The 19274-nt window shown below is 49.1% G+C and overlaps 6 protein-coding genes and 1 non-coding gene across 7 annotated transcripts; 3 read left to right on the top strand and 4 right to left on the bottom strand.

Moving 5' to 3' along the window:
* Positions 1-1596: 1596 nt before the first annotated feature.
* Positions 1597-2962, top strand: BDV38DRAFT_180382 (AN1-type zinc finger protein). The gene has a single exon (XM_032052067.1). It carries the CDS (start codon positions 1848-1850, stop codon positions 2778-2780), a length of 933 nt encoding a protein of 310 aa, XP_031909792.1. The 5' UTR covers positions 1597-1847; the 3' UTR covers positions 2781-2962.
* Positions 2963-3143: 181 nt separating this feature from the next.
* Positions 3144-6100, bottom strand: BDV38DRAFT_274055 (tRNA-guanine(15) transglycosylase-like protein; the record flags this gene model as incomplete). Its single annotated transcript, XM_032057781.1, has 10 exons — positions 3144-4150; positions 4266-4288; positions 4472-4597; positions 4647-4834; positions 4889-4966; positions 5014-5071; positions 5142-5462; positions 5528-5611; positions 5689-5939; positions 6017-6100. The coding sequence occupies 10 exons, from the start codon at positions 6098-6100 to the stop codon at positions 3144-3146; spliced, it is 2220 nt and encodes a 739-aa protein (XP_031909791.1).
* Positions 6101-6884: 784 nt separating this feature from the next.
* Positions 6885-8826, top strand: BDV38DRAFT_274054 (putative MFS transporter; the record flags this gene model as incomplete). The annotated part of the gene is made up of 8 exons (XM_032057780.1): positions 6885-6947; positions 7006-7162; positions 7345-7421; positions 7476-7578; positions 7649-8067; positions 8132-8301; positions 8369-8453; positions 8509-8826. 8 exons carry the CDS (start codon positions 6885-6887, stop codon positions 8824-8826), a joined length of 1392 nt encoding a protein of 463 aa, XP_031909790.1.
* Positions 8827-9650: 824 nt separating this feature from the next.
* On the bottom strand, positions 9651-11217 carry BDV38DRAFT_257313 (uncharacterized protein). The gene is made up of 3 exons (XM_032055606.1): positions 10800-11217; positions 10674-10733; positions 9651-10482 (listed from the first exon to the last, which is right to left on the bottom strand). Exons 1-3 carry the CDS (start codon positions 10861-10863, stop codon positions 10289-10291), a joined length of 318 nt encoding a protein of 105 aa, XP_031909789.1. The 5' UTR covers positions 10864-11217; the 3' UTR covers positions 9651-10288.
* A 1741-nt stretch (positions 11218-12958) lies between these two features.
* BDV38DRAFT_180194 (uncharacterized protein) lies at positions 12959-15082 on the bottom strand. The gene is made up of 2 exons (XM_032052066.1): positions 13744-15082; positions 12959-13683 (listed from the first exon to the last, which is right to left on the bottom strand). Exons 1-2 carry the CDS (start codon positions 14787-14789, stop codon positions 13506-13508), a joined length of 1224 nt encoding a protein of 407 aa, XP_031909788.1. The 5' UTR covers positions 14790-15082; the 3' UTR covers positions 12959-13505.
* A 2687-nt stretch (positions 15083-17769) lies between these two features.
* On the bottom strand, positions 17770-18501 carry BDV38DRAFT_257306 (uncharacterized protein). Its single transcript, XM_032055605.1, has one exon. It carries the CDS (start codon positions 18085-18087, stop codon positions 17833-17835), a length of 255 nt encoding a protein of 84 aa, XP_031909787.1. The 5' UTR covers positions 18088-18501; the 3' UTR covers positions 17770-17832.
* Positions 18502-18851: 350 nt separating this feature from the next.
* Positions 18852-18924, top strand: BDV38DRAFT_t190. The gene has a single exon. It is a non-coding gene; the product is annotated as a tRNA-Ala (tRNA).
* The last annotated feature ends 350 nt before the right edge of the window (positions 18925-19274 follow it).

Raw genomic sequence — 19274 nt, 5'->3', positions numbered from 1 at the left:
AGAGGAGCTAGAGGCATTGGCATATCCACCGCCAGCACTGAAGCCTCGCGAGAAGTCTACACCAACTTACTTTGCTCCTACCCAGTCATTTACCGCGAAGGTGGTCACTACGCCTCGCGATCGACGATCAACCGGTTCCCAGATCAGCGTGGAAGCCGATGCGCCGCCATTGCCGCCTGTTAGTTGGGCCACCGCAACGCATGAACTCTCAAAAATTCTTATCCCATGTCATCGGCAAACGACAAGCTGTCGACCAGAAGATCTCAACGCAGAAGCCACACGCTTGCGACGGGAACGTCAAACGGCTGCCCAGCACACTAGCATCCCTTCGACTGGGAATGAAGAAAGTCGGATGAAGCTCCGCGCGAGGAAACCCAAGCCTCCATTACCCGAAACCCCGAATACAGAAACATCGACGCGGCAGGCCGTTAAAAACAACCGAAGGACCACCATCGAACGTGCCAGTGACCTGCCAGACCCGTCCTTCGATAAATCTCCCAACACGCGCAGCACAACCCGTAGAAAGAGTGCCGTTTCCACGATAACATCAACCCCGGAAAACAAAACCCCAGGCGATAAAACTGTGCGCTCCGCGTCAGCAGCTAGCACGCGCAGGCCTGGTAGCTCTCGGTCTGCGACTCCTAAGCGCGCCTCGAGCCCCAAAACGACACCTCCCGTGCCTCGGGTCCCGTCCGTATACACGAATTTGCCTGCAGGCGAGGGAGCAGTGATCACGCCTGTTGAATCGCGCTCGTTATCAGGGGGCACACCAGACAAACCGCAAGATGATGTGGATAGTCTGGCAGCAGGTGTTCGAAAACTCAACATCAAACTGAAAGTACCGTCCCCTGAGGAACATGCCGCCCGGGAAAGGGAACGCGAGCGACAGACTTCCAGGAGGGTGTCCAAGACACCTAACCCCTCCAAAAAGTCCTCGGGCACAAAGGGATCGAATGCTCCCGTCAACAAAATGGCATCTCGTTCAAACACGGCTCCTGTAAGACCCGATACAGAGGATCCTCTCGTATCGTTGCCCACAACCACCGGTGTGGTAGCCGAAGGATCCGAACTCCTTAGTGGGACTGTCTTGGATAGATCCTTGGTAATGTCCACGGCGATCCCATCACAGACACTTCCTCCACAGCTGGCAATCTCTCCTCCTGTCACGCCGGGAGCCACGCATGACAGTACGCGCCCTCAACATGGGTTGTACTCTCCACCGATATCTGAGTCCTCTGTCAAGGCAGGCATTCCGGTGTTTACATCCAACAGCCCTATTCCTTTTGCACCAGCAAGCGCTCACGACGAGACCGCTCCACACACGAGCCACAAGCCACCTACTTAACTTGCTCCGCAGCATTGCTTCTAGCCTATCCAACTTTCGATCGAAAATACCGTTTAATAATCTTGTCCGGTTCTGATTTCCTCCGTTTCTGCGAATTTTACTTTGTCATATGATTCACACACTTCTACCCCTGACCCCTTGCAGGCAAGATTACATAACCCTTGACTTCTATTACACGTTGGTGATATACCCCTTTAGCTGTTGGAGTCTTTTGAATCTAAGTGCGGATTGAATTGCTAATCCATCTTGTAAATGTTCCCAATGACATGAGTAGACCAGCCTTATCGCCGATCTCCGAGATCTGATAAGCATGCTCCACGTGCCTGCGCCACCGCCCTGATGAATAAGCACTCTCTCCGCAGGTGCTGGTGCCTTCTAGTCCTGTCTTCTCTTTCTTGCTTTTCTAATCTCACCTTCAAAAAAGTTTTATAATTATTTGTCGGCCGGAGGCAGAGTGGCCTCTTCTTACTCTGAACAGCTACTTGCATAATCTGCCTTTGCCATGGCTCCCATTTCCATGTCCAAAGATGGGCCCTCGCCGCAGGAATCTTTCACGCAAATGGCCGACAAAGATCTAGAATCGATCGGGCGACACTGTCAATTCGACTATTGCAACCAACTCGATTTCCTTCCATTCCGCTGCGAGTCCTGTCGTGGGACCTTCTGTCTTGACCACCGGACGGAAACTTCGCATAAATGCCCCAAAGCCGGTGAATGGGCTCGCCGACGAAACGCTCAGAACGCAAGCCCCGGCACCAGTCTCCCTACGCAGAAACCCACGATCTACAACTCGGACCAATGCGCGCATCTCGACTGCAAAACTCTAATCAACACAATGAAGGACCCGGGCGTTCGATGCCCCAACTGCAACCGCCAATACTGCCTGAAGCACCGACTCCGGGAGGAACACGACTGCGCCAAGATCACCCCGCTGGGCGGCCGGCCGGCCGCCGCAGGCTCCAACGCCAACGAGACGCTACGCTCCATGTTCGCCCGGGTCCGCACATGGGGCAAAGATAAGAGTCACGCGGCGGCCCAGAGTCTCACGCCGACTCCGAAACCGAATAGTCCGGCGGCGCGGGCTGCACAGCTGAACACACTCAAGAAGTCGGCCAAGGGCGACGCCAATGTTCCCGCCGACAAACGTCTCTATCTCCACGTGGTCGGCACATCGGATACGCAGAGTGTAGACCCGCCGAAGGGCGACTTCTACTTCGATAGCCGGTGGAAGGTCGGGCGGGTTCTGGACGATGCGGCGCGGCGACTGCGGGTGGAGAACGTGAACAATCGTGCGGAGGAAAAGGAGCGACTCCGGATCTACCATATCGAGTCGGGGGAGTTCCTCGAGTTCTCGGATGCAATCGGAGCCGGGAAGGTGCAGTCTGGACATACCATCGTCTTGATGAGGGGTGCGGGTGTGATGCTGGGGAAGTAGATCTAGGTTTGGGGGAAGAGCTCTCATCTTACTACCCCCTGCACCTTTTTGATTTTCTTATACTTGGATTTGGTGAGAAGTTATGATACCATCGCATTGTTTGGTGATTGTCGTTAGGATTATGCATCAGCATGCAGGCGTTCCGGAGCGTTTTTCCAGACGGAAAGATGAAGATTAAATGGCAGCTCGTGGAGCAATCTCTATATAACTGACTCTATTTATTTTGTCGATCACATCAAATACATACGCTCATGAATAGCCCATCTTTTGACCGAGAGTAATAAGCAAAGGAAAAAAAAAATAAAAATAAAAATAAACAGGTATATAACGCACGAGAAGAAAAGCATAGAAAGCAAGTGTTAACTAAACGCTCATCTTCATCTTGATAGCCTTATGAGGGTTATATCCGACGACCTCCAAATCCTCCGGCTTCCAGCCATCAACCACCCCACTACCCCGATCATCGCGACGAATCTTCAACTCCGGAAACTCAGTCGGCTCCCTCACCAGCTGCTCCTGCAAGGGCTCAACATGATCCAGGTAGACATGGGTATCACCCATGGCATGAACAAAGGTACCGGGATGCAAGTCCACGGCATAAGCGAGCATATGCGTCAAGAGAGCGTAGGAGGCGATATTAAACGGCACGCCGAGAGCCACGTCACACGAGCGCTGATAGAGCTGGCAATGGAGATGACCCTTCTGGTCTTGACCATTGGGGTAGGAGACGTAGAACTGGGCGAACATATGACAGGGCGGGAGGGCCATCTTCTTGAGATCGGCAGGGTTCCAGGCACTCATGATAATACGGCGGTCGAAAGGATTATGTTTCAACTTGTGCACGACCTCGGCGAGCTGGTCGACTCCTTGGCCTGTGTAGTCGGTTTTGGCGTCGACGTACTCGGCCCCGAAGTGTCGCCATTGGAAGCCGTATACGGGACCGAGGTCGCCTACGTCGCGATGGCCCAGGCCGACTTTGTCGAGGAACTCGCGGCTGCCGTTACCGTCCCAGATCTTGACGCCTTGGTCGGAGAGTGGCAGGGACGAGGTGCAGCCGGAGATGAACCAGAGGAGCTCGGCGACGACGGCGCGGAGGAAGACGCGTTTGGTGGTCAGGAGGGGGAGGACGGGAATGGGGTCATCGGCTGGGTTGGGAGCCGGTTTTGAAAGTGAGAAGCGGAGCTGAGGGGGTGCGAAGATAGAGCGTGTGCCTGTGCCTGTGCGGTCGGGTCGGTATTCGCCTGAGGCGAGGATCGTGCGAATGAGGTTGAGATATTGGTGTTCTTCATGGTTGGGGTTGTGTGCTGGGTTCGGTGTGCTGCCGTTGCTTGTGCCAGTTGATGGTGTCTCAGCGGAGGGTGACATCTTTGCTGGTATCTTCTGATATTAAATGTGAAAAGCGGTTGGTATTAGGGGCTCTGGGGTGTGAGGTTCAATTGAGAGATTTCGGATCTGCTGTGTCGTCGCATCAAACGCGTCCGCGACGCGGCACGTGAGCACGTGATGGACTATTTTTGAGTGGTTTGCCGTTTACATGCTAGCTCTAGGGTCGAGAGATTCAGGTCATCCACGACGCCATGGTATATGCATTAGACGCTATCTATAATGCTCAAAGACATGATATATGCTATTAGTCTTCCATCAAATCAACGCCAACCCCCCGTAGCGCCCCCACTACCCATTCCGGGTACTTAGATTTTTCTCCATAAAGCTTGCTGAAGAACTCCCGTAAAAATGCCGGGAATCGGTCCTCCAAGATAGCCTGTCGCGCAGCGCCCATCAGGGAAAGTAGATAATGAACATTATGGATTGTAAGGCTGCTCGTGGTTAGCACAAAATCCTTAAAAGTGGGCGAGGCAGTCTTACAGGTGAGCGCCAACCGTTTCCTTGGCCGCTAAATGGTGTATGTAGGCCCGTGTAATTCCTAGACCACCCTGATCTTTGGGTCGACAGATGGTACAAGTGCAGCCTTCTTGCACTGGCCCGAAGTCCTGGGCAAAATTTTGGTTGCGAAGGTTGAGAGTGCCAGATGGGACCACCGCGTTTCCAAATCGCTAAATTCGTCAACCAATGCCGAATTCTCTAGTAACCGATAATGGGAGCCTTACAGCTGTCCTCGTGGGCCAAACGCAGTCAAACATGTCCGCACCGAGTGCAACTCCTACAATCAAGTCCTCGGGGTAGCCCTGAGAGCACGTTAGGCAGCGCTTAAAATCGGCTTTGGATCACTTACGACACCCATCACATATCTCGGTTTCTGATCCGGAAGAAGCCCAGTACAAGTGTCGACCCTATGAACGTTAGCCGAAACTCGGCTTTAAAAGAAGCGAGTGGTTGAAGGAGGGATAGGTATTGACATACACTTTACAGAACTCCTCCTTAGCTTCTCCTCCGGAGAGTCCGCCGATGGCAATGCCCGGGGTATCTCGCGCTACCATCTCAGCGCAGCACTTCCTCCGCAATTCTAAATCCAATCCTCCTTGGATGATACAGAACAGGTTTTGTCTCTCGGGGTACTTGTGCGCGTCGATGCACCGATCCAACCACCGCACCGATCGCTCCATGGCCTCCTCAATCCTCGCGTGGTCCGGCGATGTGGTCGCGATAACATCATCGAGCTGCATGATAATATCCGAGCCTATCGAGTTCTGCAGGGAGATAGAGTGTTCCGGAGTGAGCAGCCTAGTTCGCAGTTATTAGGTATATCCTCGAGGATCTGGGGATGAAACGGTTGGGGAGCTTTGTACATAGGTGTACCATCGTGAGGGCTAAGGAATCGAACACCCTCCTCCGTGACAGTAGCAAGTTTGAGCAAGGAAACCATTTGAAAACTAGGGTTCATGTCAGATTTCGCTTCGCGCATATAACATCACCGCCTCCTCTTTGGGATATATCACAACCAACGCACCCGCCACTATCGGTAAGGATATTTCGATCCCAGCCCTGCAACTTATGCGCACCGCCCACCTCGTCCAAGACCGCCTGCCCAGGTTTCAACCCCAAATGGTAGGTGTTATTCAAGCACAGCATGCATCCGGTCTGCTTTAGCTGATCATACGTCAAACCCTTGAGGGACGCCTGCGTCGCAACCGGCATAAAGATCGGAAGAGGAACGGAGCCATGAGGAAGATGCAGAGTACTGGCACGAGCTTTCGTGGTCTATAGCATATTGAGGGAACTGTTAGAACCGGACGAGAAACTATCAACTCGAACGACGGATGCAAGCTACAGCTTACTGAACATTTTGTATGCAGATCGAACTTCAGTGCAGAAGGCATAGGCTTGCGCGGCGCAGAAGTGGCCGGTGCAGACGTTGACATCTTTTCGATTCTTGCCCCGCTCAGGGTCACGGAGGGGAGCGTACGGCGTCGCGAAGGGATCGTCGCGCTATAAAGGCTATGCAACGTTTGTCTAGTTAAAGAAGGCCGAAGGCATGTCATCAAGAGAGTCGTACTGTCAAAGTGTCAATTCGAGGCACGAGACCGCAAAACCGCAACGATTCATTATCGATAGAGAGCAACTAAATGTTCTGCCGATCAGGGCTGTTTGTACAGTTTGTACAGTTTGCAGTGTCTTTGTTGGTGTGTCTGGTAATTACGTACCATACTGTATCGTACAGGACGGTACCCCACATCGCATCCCCATAGCCGACTAAATAAACTACTCTGTGGAGGAATCTTAGATCTCCTTGTCTCTCGATTGAGCATGATTAATGGCTAGGCAGACAACTAGTCTACAGATTTAATGGCTCTTTCCCCTCCTTGAAACTACTCTTTGTGCCTCATATCATCCTAATATCCTGACCAGGTCTTTCCTATTCACCGCTAGACCAAGCATGCTTACCATCGGCAACGACCGACTTTACCGAGCAAGCTGGACATGTCCACCTAACGCGCTAATCGGAGATTGACCGACTCTGGAAGAGGTTGTACTCTGCACCGTAACTTTCCCTAGCGAAGTTTTTCCCGGCTATTTGGGTTTGGTTCCTGCGGGGGTTGCAAATCCTTCCTGATTCAGAGAAGTCATGGCATAACTTAAAAGATCTTGTCACTCGGGGTCGCTTGGCCTTCACCATCTGTTGCAGGAGGACCAGGGTTTGGCATCATGGACGAGAAAGAGAAGTACCACCAAGCTGCTGAGAATGCCGACCTAGAGAGGGATTCCGAGGTATGACAACATAAGAGGAAACGCCCCCCGGCTGTCATACTAATTGATCCGCCATTAGAATCTCCACGGTCGGGATATTGATAACCCTCGTGAGAGAGCTTTGGTCTGGAAGCAAGATCTACGGATCCTTCCACTATGCGCCGCGATCTACCTTCTCTGTTATTTAGATCGATCTAACATCGGTAGGTCGCAAGTGCTACAATTGTTCACACTCAGTCTCTGCAGGGCGACATGATGTAGGTGGTCAGGTAACTAATCGGGGTACAGGAAATGCCAAAATTCTCAATGAAGACACGGGCAATGATCTCCTCACAGAGACTAGAATGACTTCGTACCAATACACGTATGCCAATTCCAGGTTGATTCCGTCTTCTCACTAAGTAAAGAAACAGTATAGCGCTGATGGTATTTTTGATCGCCTACGCCCTCTTCGAGGTCCCATCAAATTACTTCCTGAAGAAGCTAAGACCAAGTGTAGGGCACTGAAACTGTTACAAGAACCTGAGCTCAGACATTAACATTACTTAGAAATGGATTGCTTTCTTGATGCTGGGCTGGGGTGCATCCACCATGGGCTTGGGTGGCGCACATAATTACGCGCAAGTCACTGGTATTCGTTTCTTACTAGGAGGTACCTAGATGTGTAGAGCCCTCACGAGCCATCCTGTCTCATAGACGAAATCTAACCCGTACTCTCACAGTTATGGAAGCGGGTCTCTTCCCCGGACTTGTTTACTACCTGACTTTCTGGTACCGGAACTCAGAGCGCTCGATGCGTGTGGCGCTCATTCTCGCATCAGCTACCTTGGCGGGAGCCTTCGGCGGAGCAATTGCCTATGGCGTCGGACACATGAATCAAACTCACGATCTATCTGCATGGCGATGGCTATTTATCATTGAAGGAGCCCCTTCCTGTGCCTCTGCCTTCCTGGTCTGGTTCTTTCTTCCCGATTACCCCGAAACTGCGTCATGGCTCAGTGCAGAAGAAAAGGAACTCGCGATGCAGCGACTGCAGAATGAGGGCTCAAAGGGAGCTGCGCATGCCATGACCTGGGCAGATGCTAAGGAGGTCCTAACGGATTGGCGGTTATACGCCCATTATATGGTGCGTCTGTCTTTGGTGTCCTGGAACATGTTTCCGGCTAGTATCTGACCTAACATGGCCTTTCCCTTGGCATGTATAGATCTATTTTGGCATTTCCACCCCTTTTTCCAGCCTCTCACTCTTTACGCCCGCGATTACAAGTGGGCTCGGGTATACCAGTCTGCGCGCTCAGCTCATGACAGTGCCGCCATGGGCTGTAGCATACGTAGTCACCACAGCAGCAGCCTGGTCGGCAGATCATTTCAATAGGTACGCCGTGTACATCCCCAGACGTGGTAAATTCAATTTGGTCTAACTCGGAGTGACTGGTCTCCAGCCGCGGCCTTCATTCGGCGGCATTCTCCTTCATCGGGGCCATGGGGTTCCTAGCATCTGCCGTTCTCCCACCGGACGCATACCTTGTACGTTGACCGCGCCTCCTTACCGACTTTTATAGTTCGTACTAATCCCTGCTAGCACCGCTACGGCTGTCTGATAGTAGCCACCAGTGGTGCCTTCGCCTGTATTCCCCCTCTTCTCGGCTGGCTCTCTTCCAACCTCCGCTCAACAGCCGGAACCGGCCTTGCGATCGCATTAAACGTGTCGGTCGGAGCTCCGGGGCAGATCGTGGGCGTGTGGATTTATAAAGCCAACGAAGCGAAGAGGGGTTATCCGACCGGCCACTGGACCAACGCGGCGCTGCTTCTGTTTGTCTGTGTAGGTTGTCTCTTGTTGCGAGTATATTATGGATGGAGGAATAAACGGAGAGGAACGGAGGATAAATTTGCGTATTAGGAAGAAAAGAAAAGATTTTTTTGTTTTCGGTCCTGCTTTTTCGCCTTTCGTTTCTTTGTTCCTTCGTGGTTTGGGGGGGACCACCGAAACAATGGAAACTAGAACCGTTGGATCGGCAGTGTATAGCGGATGAGGGAAATTAAAGTCGGACGAACCATGGTACGCGGCACGTGAACAGAGAAATAAGGTTAAGCTCAGGGCATGACATGGCGGGATCCTGAAACTTGTTCCAGAGATTTGGGTCTGGGAAAAGGATGGGTGGTTCGACTTGTATACAACCTGTCCCGCCCTAGATTTGTACCTTAGCAGGAGTCCACCTTCAGACATCGTATATCTTTTCAGATCTCGGAAGAAATCTAGAGCGAAGTGGCCGCCCAGAAACGATACTAGATGAATTTTCTTTAATAATAATAATAGTTATAAAATGAGGGGTACAAGACGGTAACGATCCACGGGCAAGTTACCTTCCAGCCCACTCTAAGTATCTCCCTTCCCAAGGCGAACAATAATGAAGAGCACAGCTCAATTCTAGGAGATCTTGAAAGACAAGCTTTCAATCCTAGAAAAGTCAGTTCTCCTGCGGCATTCAACCGTCTATCCCGCTCGGATTCCCATAAACTCAGCAAACGAACATACTCCGTACCTGCGTTATGGATTATTATCCGCGAGGAATAGGCACGGAGGCCGGAGTGAAAAAAAAAATATGAGGGAAAAAAGCGCACTTCTGTAGAGTACGAAGATCGGAGAAAAAAAAAAAAAAAAAAAAAAAATTCAAATTTGTTTGTTGTTCGTCATAAGGTAAAACATGATCTGATCTGATCTGATCTGTCTGTCTGTCTGTCTGTCTGTCTGTCTGTCTGTCCGTCCGTCTGTCCGTCTGTCTGTGTGTGTCTGTCGTCAAATATAATCGTGCCATAATACCCGTACGCAACCTGGACCGTCTGTATAATAGACAAGGGAAAATAAAAGTAGAAGAGCTAAATCAGAAAGAAAGGAAAAAAGAACAAGACGAAGGGGGGAAAAGTAATACCAGCACCTTCAAACATGACAGTCAACTGAGCCATCGTCTGAGAAAGCTTGCACCCAAGAAGAAAAAGAAAATCATGAAAGTCCAAACAGGACATCCGAGTAGAGCAGGGCAAATGAACCTGCAAGCATCCTTGTGCTTAAGGTCGTAACACCACAGAGGGAAAGGCAATATCTGCATTCTTATACTCTGTGCGCCCCTAATCGTACCCTTACCCCACCTGGGTGTTGCCAGAATGTCTGCATTGTAAAATCAAAGATGCATAGGTCGACAGCCGGAGATGTTGTACACGTCTGCAAAACCGAATTCGAAGAGCTCTTTCGAAGCGAAGAGGAAAGAGAAAGGGAGAAAGGGAAACAAAAACCGGAATGAACGGCAAGGTCGAAGCACCGTCAAAAAAGAAGTTACAGCCACCCAGAAAGCCCGGAGTGTCGCTCAGCAGCCCTGGTTTGCGTATATTTGACCCAGGTAACTGGTGTTACCACGGGGCGTCTGTGGACAGAGTACTTTCAGGGCTTTTTCGGCAGCATCTTCTTTGGCATTATTGAGGTGATCGCCGTCGTACCAGAATTGGGCCGGATACTCCTTTGCTTGGACCCTGACGACGCAGGACCAAGCCGTGCGTTTACCTGAAGAGAAAAAGTTACAACCCCGTTAGTGTACGGTACCACTGAGTTTCGATTGCAAAAGTCGGTGAAGTCGACTCCACTCTGTGCGTGCCGAGACAGTTTTCGACAACAAAGAAGGCTTTCTCATACTAGCAGAATACAACGGCGGAGAGGGCTATAAGAGAAAGGCAACGGAAGAAAAGAGTCCATACCTCGTGATTCGGTGAAAATGTTAAATACGGGTTCTGAGAGTCTATGGTTCTTGCAGTAGACTTGTCGGGGACCATTAGCATATGGAAATGACATCCTCTCGAGAATTGCTGCAAAGTGGGGCATACTTTTAAGTTGGTCCTGCCAACTCGTCCGAAGAGCACTCGCATTATTTGCTGGCGGCACTGGCATATTGAATCGCGATTCTCTTGTCAGAGGGACGGGGCACGTTTTGCAGAGTTGAACTCTTGGGCTCTTCTCCGGGAAACGAAACACTGGTTCTCTCTCAAGAACCTGGTCAGGGGTCACGGGTCAGGGTGGAGTGCGGATTGCCTTTGCGCAGGTAACGGAGATGCGTAAAGGAAGGATGAAACTAATTGACCTGTTGGAAAACTTTTTCCTGTTTTTCCCTCTTGTTTAACGGTTGACCTTTATTATCCTCTTGTCAATCCAGACAGTCTCAATAGGTATGGGAGGCAGGGAGTCATATAAACTGTGGGCCATGCTTTTTTTTTAAGGGAAAAAAAATTTAGCAAGGAAAAAAACAAAAAAAAAAAAAAATTATATATTCCCCCTCCAAAGCGTCACTGTGCAAGACAATTTTTGGCGTGACAAACACGGAACCTAATCAATAAACCTAACAGGCGGGCTTATGCATGTCGCTGTGGACATGGCACAGCGTCAGCAAATTTCCCCCCCCCCTCCTTATCCTCCACTTAAGAAGCGCCAGTTGCATGGAGAACCTGCGGATCATCTTGAGGCTGCAAGCTGGAACGGCCCGGCGCACGCCGACTGAGAATGTACCCTTGAAGAAACGCCTGAATACCAGGATAGAAGGCCACTAGTCTCCACACACACGCGCGCGCACGCCAGATCCATGGACTGACACAAAGGCCCAGCGAGGCACTTGTTGTACAAAAGCGACGTGCTACTTCCAATACGTTGGACAACTCAGAGCCATTCATCTGTGTCCGGGTTGTGCCATGGTGACCATTGACTGAGCTACCTCCTTTTATTTTTTTTGTTTCCCTTATCCGGTAAACTGTGTTTTACCATCGGGTACAAACCAGCCGTTTGCCTCATGGAAAGCTCCTCAGAAAGGGAGGGGAAAAACCTCGTTCTGGAACGGATGGATAGTGGAGGGGTATGGTCTAAAGTCGTTGCCCAAAAGCGGAGAGAGGGGCCCATAGGACAAAAAAGCAACGAATTGAAAGCAGGATCGGTTCATGTCAACTGTGTATTTGAGCCACTCATAGAACTGAAGGCGGGACCACAGGCCACAGTGCCAGCTCATCAATGACTTAATCAGGAATCAGGAAACGGAAACGGCTCATTAAAAGAAAGAAAAAAAAAATTCTCCTCAGCCCTGCGCTAAACAGTCATAGACCGGGCCGCTGTGCATGAACAATTGCTCTCTGGGAGGGGGAGGGTGGTAAGGGTTGTGAGTTCACAGGAGACCACGGACTCGCGGATATCAATATCACGGTAGCAAGAGCCAGTTCAACAGTTGACCAACGCGTACACGGTCTAACTGCAGGAAGCACAAGCGGCCAGCGAAGAAGGAATTGGGTCAGAATCTACCAGTCCAATCCCGGCGGAGAAAGGGCCATGATTCGCTGCATCCTTCTGGCACCGTGTTGTTGGGCATACATACGTGCATCTGTTCATTTCCCATGGTTGCGTCCACTATCGACATGAAAGTTGCAGCCAAACGAAGGTAAAGAAACAACAAATAGAAATCAGATGCGAATAGATAATTAATCGAGGCGGCACGTCCGCACTTCAGGAACCTGCATGAAAAGGAGAGGCGATTGATAATCGGCGTCAACGGGGAAGGGTGAAGCGCATCCACGAATCCCCTGTGGAAGTCGTTGATTCGCGCGGCACAATGTTTGGGACGAGCCTCGATCTGCCCCGCATCGGCCTCATCGACAAGCTTAATTGATCTCTGTCCACTCCCACGGGTAGCGAAAGGCTAGAACCATCGCTCAGACTTTCATTCACCCAAGTAAAACGCTAACTCGAGCTTCCGTGTCTTCCGCGGCGTCCATGTTGGTCCAATCAATCCGGTCCCCGTAGCAATCGCCCAATTCAGAATATCGTACTTCATTTTCCCCCTCCTCTTGTGTCCCAAGGCCAACATCATGGGGCCTGACTCGCTCCAGCACAGACAGGAGGACAAGTCCGGAAGCATTTAGAGACTATGGCAACAAACTTGTACAAAACGACTAACCGTTAGGTTCATGATACATGCATATATCTCCCAACCCCGACGCGCATGAACGCTAGGGGACTGGAGCCACCAAATGCAAAAAGGCCATACATACTGTTGATATTCCAAGAATAGCTATTTCGGGAGAAACAGAATCAAAGTTTAAGTAAGTTAACCACAGAGGAACAAGCATAAAGAAAGACGAAATGCACAAAGCGAGATTGGTAACCCAAAATCCAATCACATAAACCTCCCATTCGCTTTATAATGCACACTACAAGTTAAAATCACGCCGCTTTGAGTTTTCATTGCCGCCCAATCATGCTTGTGACAAAAATACACCGGGATATCAACCCAAAACCAAGTATTCCAGGAAGAAAAATGAGGAGAAGCAAAACATGACGAAAGAGGAAAGGGAGAAAAAATAAAAAAGAAAAGAAAAGAAAGAAAGAAAACGAATAGTTTTGTGTTCATATGCAAGCTCATCAAGATCATCGGATATTGGCTTCAATAAAAAGCGAATACAACAAATGCCCCCTTTCCGGCTGACATGACAACAACACGTCATTACTCATGGCTACCACCACGGGTCTCGTCCCCCGGGGCTGTGTGTTACTCGAGCTTATGCCGAGCCTCGTCGATGGAACACCTCACTCAGAAGTCGACGAGGCCCCATGAACTCCATGCTCCGGGTGAGTGAGGAGCGCACGGGGAACATGAGCTGGCCATGTTTCCTCGAGTGCCACCTGCGACGGATAGAATCATCAACTAAGACCATCAATCCTGTGACCACGATCATACTAGGCCTCGGGTTAGTAACCGTCCACAGCTCATTTTTGGCTCCACGAAGAATCACTTACTCGGCAACATCTGGCATCTTCTCATACACAGAGTCCTCGCTGATCCACATGGAGGATGGGGGAACCCAGCCACCCTTAGCCTGCTCCTCCACGGCTTCCATTGGAGTCAGGATTTCGGGAATCAGGTGGGCGATCGTCTTGGATGTCCGCAGGTCAATCAGATGAAAAGCCACCTCCTGCAGGTCTCCATCTCTTCGGTGTTCTCGCCTCCACTGGTATCTTGTACACCAATATTCGAATTCATATCGCTTAGACAAGCCGGCACCACGTCTTTTGATCTCAACGTGGGCATAATTCGAGAATTCCAGCATGACCGTATCAGCTAAGGGTTGATTGCGACTGTCCTGGACATCAAAGTCGTCGTCCTCTTCCTCCTCCTTAGCCGACTTCTGGCCCAGGTCCTGCCTCTTACGCTTGGAGCTATGCGTCGAATGGTCGCCACTGGAGCCTGGGCGTAAGCCGGCTAATGCACTGCTCAATGATCGTTGGAATCCTGGCCGCTTGTTTGGGCCTCCGGACGATATCGGTCTTCTTGCTGAGTGACACACCTCGCGCTCGGAATTACGACAGTAGCGGCGAAAAGAAAACTCCCTTGAGTACAAATCGTACATGCGGAGATGAAATAGTATAACGGCCTGCTGGTAGCCATCTCTGCGTGGCGCCAGGGTATGCACGCGAAGGTTCATGTTTCCATCAAGGGTCGTATCATCATGCCCGATCAGAAGCCGTCGCGAAGATGGGAACAATTTCCCGAAAGTGGAGGAATTAGAGGGAATCGCATCAGAAGGGAAAATATCTGACTCGGCCCCCCGAGTAACCACTTCATAGCGCGGCTTCTTCGGTAGTTCATCGTCGTGGCTCGTCGAGGCGTAGGTTGATACTGAATCTTTAGGGTCTATGTTCTCTCTCCGCTTTGATGTGGGCCGCTCGCTGCAGACCGTAGGGGCCGTGCTTTTCGAACGATCGGAAGCATCACTGTAAGTGGAGCTTGAACTTCCTCCCGTCCGCGCACTGTGCTGTCGCGAAGATACACTGTAAGATCCCATGGTGGCGTTTGAGTTCAAGGTGGAGGCACGGTCTGTAATGGAATTGAGAAATATATCACAGGTGGACAATGCCGCTTTATTCCAGTTGCACGGCAGGTCAGGTCTGGTCACGGGAGCAGTAAGGTGGTCGGGAAGGGTTTATCGTTGCGATAGGAATAAAGAAGAAGATAGTAGAAAAGCGGGTTAGATCGAAACGAAACGATATGATCATCAATATGTACTCCAGATTGCAAGGCCCATTCCAGTGGCTGATGGCTATTACTCAGATTGGGGAGCAGGGTATGTATGACCTATCAATCAATGACGGGGAACGCCTAGGGCTTACACCGAATACTGACAACACGAGGCAGAGGTAACTTGCCAACGATCAACAGGAGTAAGGTGATGCGGTCATACGATAAGGAGTTCGGTAGAAAGGAGGTACGGAATTAAAGAAATCCAACGAAGGAATATCATCATCAAGTAAGGTGATCAGAGTCTCCGACGACGAAGGAGGGGATTGTCAAGGGAGGGGTCAGTGTACATACCAGATGACGCCAAGCGGACTCCAGAAGCCTGGATCTGCGATTCAAGGAACAACCGGGAAACTAGCAAAGTACACGACAAGGCGGGGCCCAGAGACAAGGTAGGCGCGTGGCGCAGGGAATCGAGTTGAAACAGTGGGAGGGCAACGAAAGAGAATGGATCAAAGGGCTGAATGCGGTGGAAACGGAGGGAGCCACGTTGCTGACGCCTTTTAGTTCCTAAAAGTTGGAGCACTGTTGGTCAATGATGCCTTATTATTGTTCAATTATTTACTTACGGTGCCCATAGTGGAGAATAAAAGAAATCTTATTCTATTTTATTTTTTTTTTTATTTTTTCATCTTTATATCTCTCTCCTTTCGATTCCCAAAGTATGAGAGATAGGGAACACAACACCGGGAAGGAAGAGAGAACAATTCATCGGTCACAAAGAACGAGACACAATTGTTACTCGGATGAAAACAAACGGTTGATTATCTACCGTAGATCTTCATTTACAGTACTCTTGACTAATAGTGCACATATTTAGCAAACGATTTAGTCGATACTATACATTGGTACCTTAAAAATTCAAAAGATAAAAAGATCAAAACGGAAATAAAAGTCTAGATGGCATGCGTTTATTGGATGGATGATCTCATCGCCTCGTCTTGGGAATTTTAAACTCTCCAAGGGCATAGAAACTCAGCCATGCAAATGTTCTATTTTACTACGATGAAGACTCGATAGGGTTGCGATAGCCCTCAATTATTGCGACTAAATATAGTGACATATCAAATGAATCATGGTGATGTTGCACTTGACATGAAAGGTAAGGAAACATGTAATAAAAAATCAAAAATAAATAAATAAAAAGAAACGAAAAGAGAAGGAAAAGGAAATATATGAACCCCGCACAATTGGATCTCTTGAACGCCCGAGTACCCGATCTATCTACTACTAAGTAGGAACTATGGAAACAAATGCATAGATAATGATAATAATAATAATAATAATAACAATAATAATAATAATAACTACACGGCCTAACCCCCACTATTTTACTATTGTAGATACCAGGCTGACCGGGGAACGAAAATGGGTCGCAACCATTTCTTTCCCAAATCTACCTTTAGGCCGACAACTATTGATCTTCTCACCGAGAACTAACTATCTCACTAATTAAGAACTCTCTAAGACAGCAGTAAATTGATTCAATCCATGTAAGGGGTCGTGACCATAGGCAATGGCCGTGTGGCTTGCGATATTCTCCGACCCACCAACTGAAAGAGACCCTAACACGGAGTAATCCGGGAGATCGCTTGTTGGCCACAACTGTATACCACCACACATGTATTCTCCTACCTTCATGAGAAACCAAGGATGGTTGATTGCGTGATGCATTTCGGGATCTTCTGACCGGAATTACGCCCCTGCAGTCCTCTCCTGTGCATCCGAACACCCATTTCACATGCAGCGCAGACGGAAGAGCGATACCGTTGTCGTATCCCTGGGGAAACCTCCAGGGCTTCAAGATCACGCACATCGTTCCTATCGCATAATAACCATTGTCCTTTCATATTATACCTCACCAAGGAAGTTTCCCCTTGGAAATCACTAACACGCAGCAGCTATACCGCGGAATTTTTACGGAGTACAATTAGGACAGTTACAGTACCAGGGAAACCAACTGGGGCCCCGGGTATTCGGATCGGACCGAAGCCAGGTCAGTGCTTCCATAGTAACGGCAAACTCTTAGAACTATGGATGACTTTGGATGGCAATCACAGCTCCTTTTTTTTATTCTTTTTTTTTTCTCTGTTCCTATTTCTTTCTAAAGTTGCCGTCCATTTTACCTATTCCAAGTCAAGTATGACCAGGCATTTGTGCCGGCGGTAACCTAGCCTCAATGATGAAAACTCCAAGGTATGTATATATGTACTATGACTCTAGAGTAACCTGCTTTCACAGTGTATCCCCAGAGAGCCAACAGCCTCCTAGACCCGTTGAGGATTAGCTTCTGAGCATTTAGAACGTCCCCTCAGCCAGTGATCTGGACGAAGTATCCTGTTTAATGGAACCCGCTCATGCATATGACGCAATGAAAATGTACTACAATGAAAACCGGAAGAGCAACGGATTTCTAACCATTTTTACTGATATCATCATGGTAGCTGGCGGGCAAGGAGACTAGCAACCTGGTCTCATAGGAATTATTGGAGACATTTGAGTTCTACCATATCCTTCGTAAGGTGGATGCCACTGCTGACCTGGGGCTTATCTAAGAGTCGCTATTCCGGCAAGGTGGCGGAGATTTTCTAATCGTACATGGTAGAGCGAGTCACGTCCTACCAGTGAGAGCGCGTAGTTCGTACGGAGATTCTAGGCTTATTCTAAAAGCCCCATAGTAGATTATACAGTACATTATTTCCTAGCTTGAGAGGTCACGAGCTGTATGCAACCAGACACGGAGCATTCTGATATTGCAGGATCGAGAAATAACTTATGTATACCTCAAATCGTCACATCCACAACCCATTCTAGTAACATTGACAAAATGTATGAAACACTACTAAAAGACTGCCCAACATCAGGTTCACACCCCTCATATATACAAATCTGCAGTCCTGGTAGATTGGGGGGGCAGACAGTACTGGTATCTGGGAAACTGGGATGACTCTCAAAATTGAGAAATAAAGATAGATCAAAGTGGATGATGACAGCAGGCATACCCTTGTCAGCCAAGGTCTGCTGTGGGTGTGAACACTTTCTACTTCCGCTACTAGATCGCACATAGTTCTGGAGGTAAGGGGATGTTGGCAGATGGTGGCGGCAAATAGACCGGTCTAGAGATGCATGAGTGCCTTGGGTGCGATAGCAACCTCAATCTAGGTTCATGCAGTGGGCATCATATTCGATGGGTATGAAGTTCTTTGACTATCTAAGTACTATTACCTCACACCAATCCCTTGGCGGGCATAACGCAAGGGTCTAGATCATGATTTACCTAAAAAAAGGTCCACCTTGTCAACGCGGAGAAGGAGGAAACAGGGCTGGCATTAGTGTTTGGGGTCTATGCAGATATTGTACATGTCTTTTTGAGATCACTGCTGTCCAAGGGGTTCTTGTTTTGCCGGATTACACTGAGTGTGCGAATAAAGAAAGGACAGAATCACCCGACGTGGATACATACCGGATGCACATGTGGGCTTATCGGCGTTAATTATAAAATGACTACAAGGTCTCTTTCACAGAAGTGACTAGCAAGATTGAACATGAACTACTCGGAAAAGAATAGGCACTTGGGACTACTGTGCAGGGAAAGAAGAGAATAGGTTCTGGTCAGCGTCACAGGTAATACAGAGTACAAGGGAGGACATAACTGTAGAGCCCACTGGAATGCATGCCATGCGGGTTACATGAATGTGATGTATAATATGTCTTATTCTACTTACAGAGTATACTTATTCTCCATGAGTCTCAACAATACAATGGTATATTAAAAGATATTTGTTTCTTCTAGTTATACCGTGAGTAATCACAATTAGATAAGCACAAAGGGCTTGTAGCTCAGTGGTAGTAGCGCTCGCTTTGCATGCGAGAGGTCAGGGGTTCAATCCCCCTCGAGTCCACAACTTTTTGGTTTCTTTTTTCTTTTCTTCGTTTTTCTTTTGTCGTCCTTCTTTCTCTGCATCACACAAGCAAGGACAATGAACGATGAGCAATTCAACATAGCCCAAGCAAATTAAATAGTAGCGGCCAGACTACGCAAGAATCGGCATCGGGCAGTCATTGCGCAGACTTTGTGGACTTTCAAGTACCTTAATCGCCGAAGGTATGCATAGCGTGACTACAAAGTTCACGGCAATTATTTCAGTGTCGTTCGCTAGTTGGACATATCCAGTAAGCAGTCCTATTGTGGATGCTGAATGGGACACCAGTGAATAATGGCAGGAAAGAAGAACCCGTCTCACCACCGACC

Source organism: Aspergillus pseudotamarii, assembly GCF_009193445.1.
Source record: "Aspergillus pseudotamarii strain CBS 117625 unplaced genomic scaffold BDV38scaffold_62, whole genome shotgun sequence".
In the NCBI taxonomy this organism is placed as follows: Eukaryota; Fungi; Ascomycota; class Eurotiomycetes; order Eurotiales; family Aspergillaceae; genus Aspergillus; species Aspergillus pseudotamarii.
The sequence above is the reverse complement of the archived record's forward strand: the minus strand, read 5'-3'. Positions and strand labels throughout refer to the sequence as shown.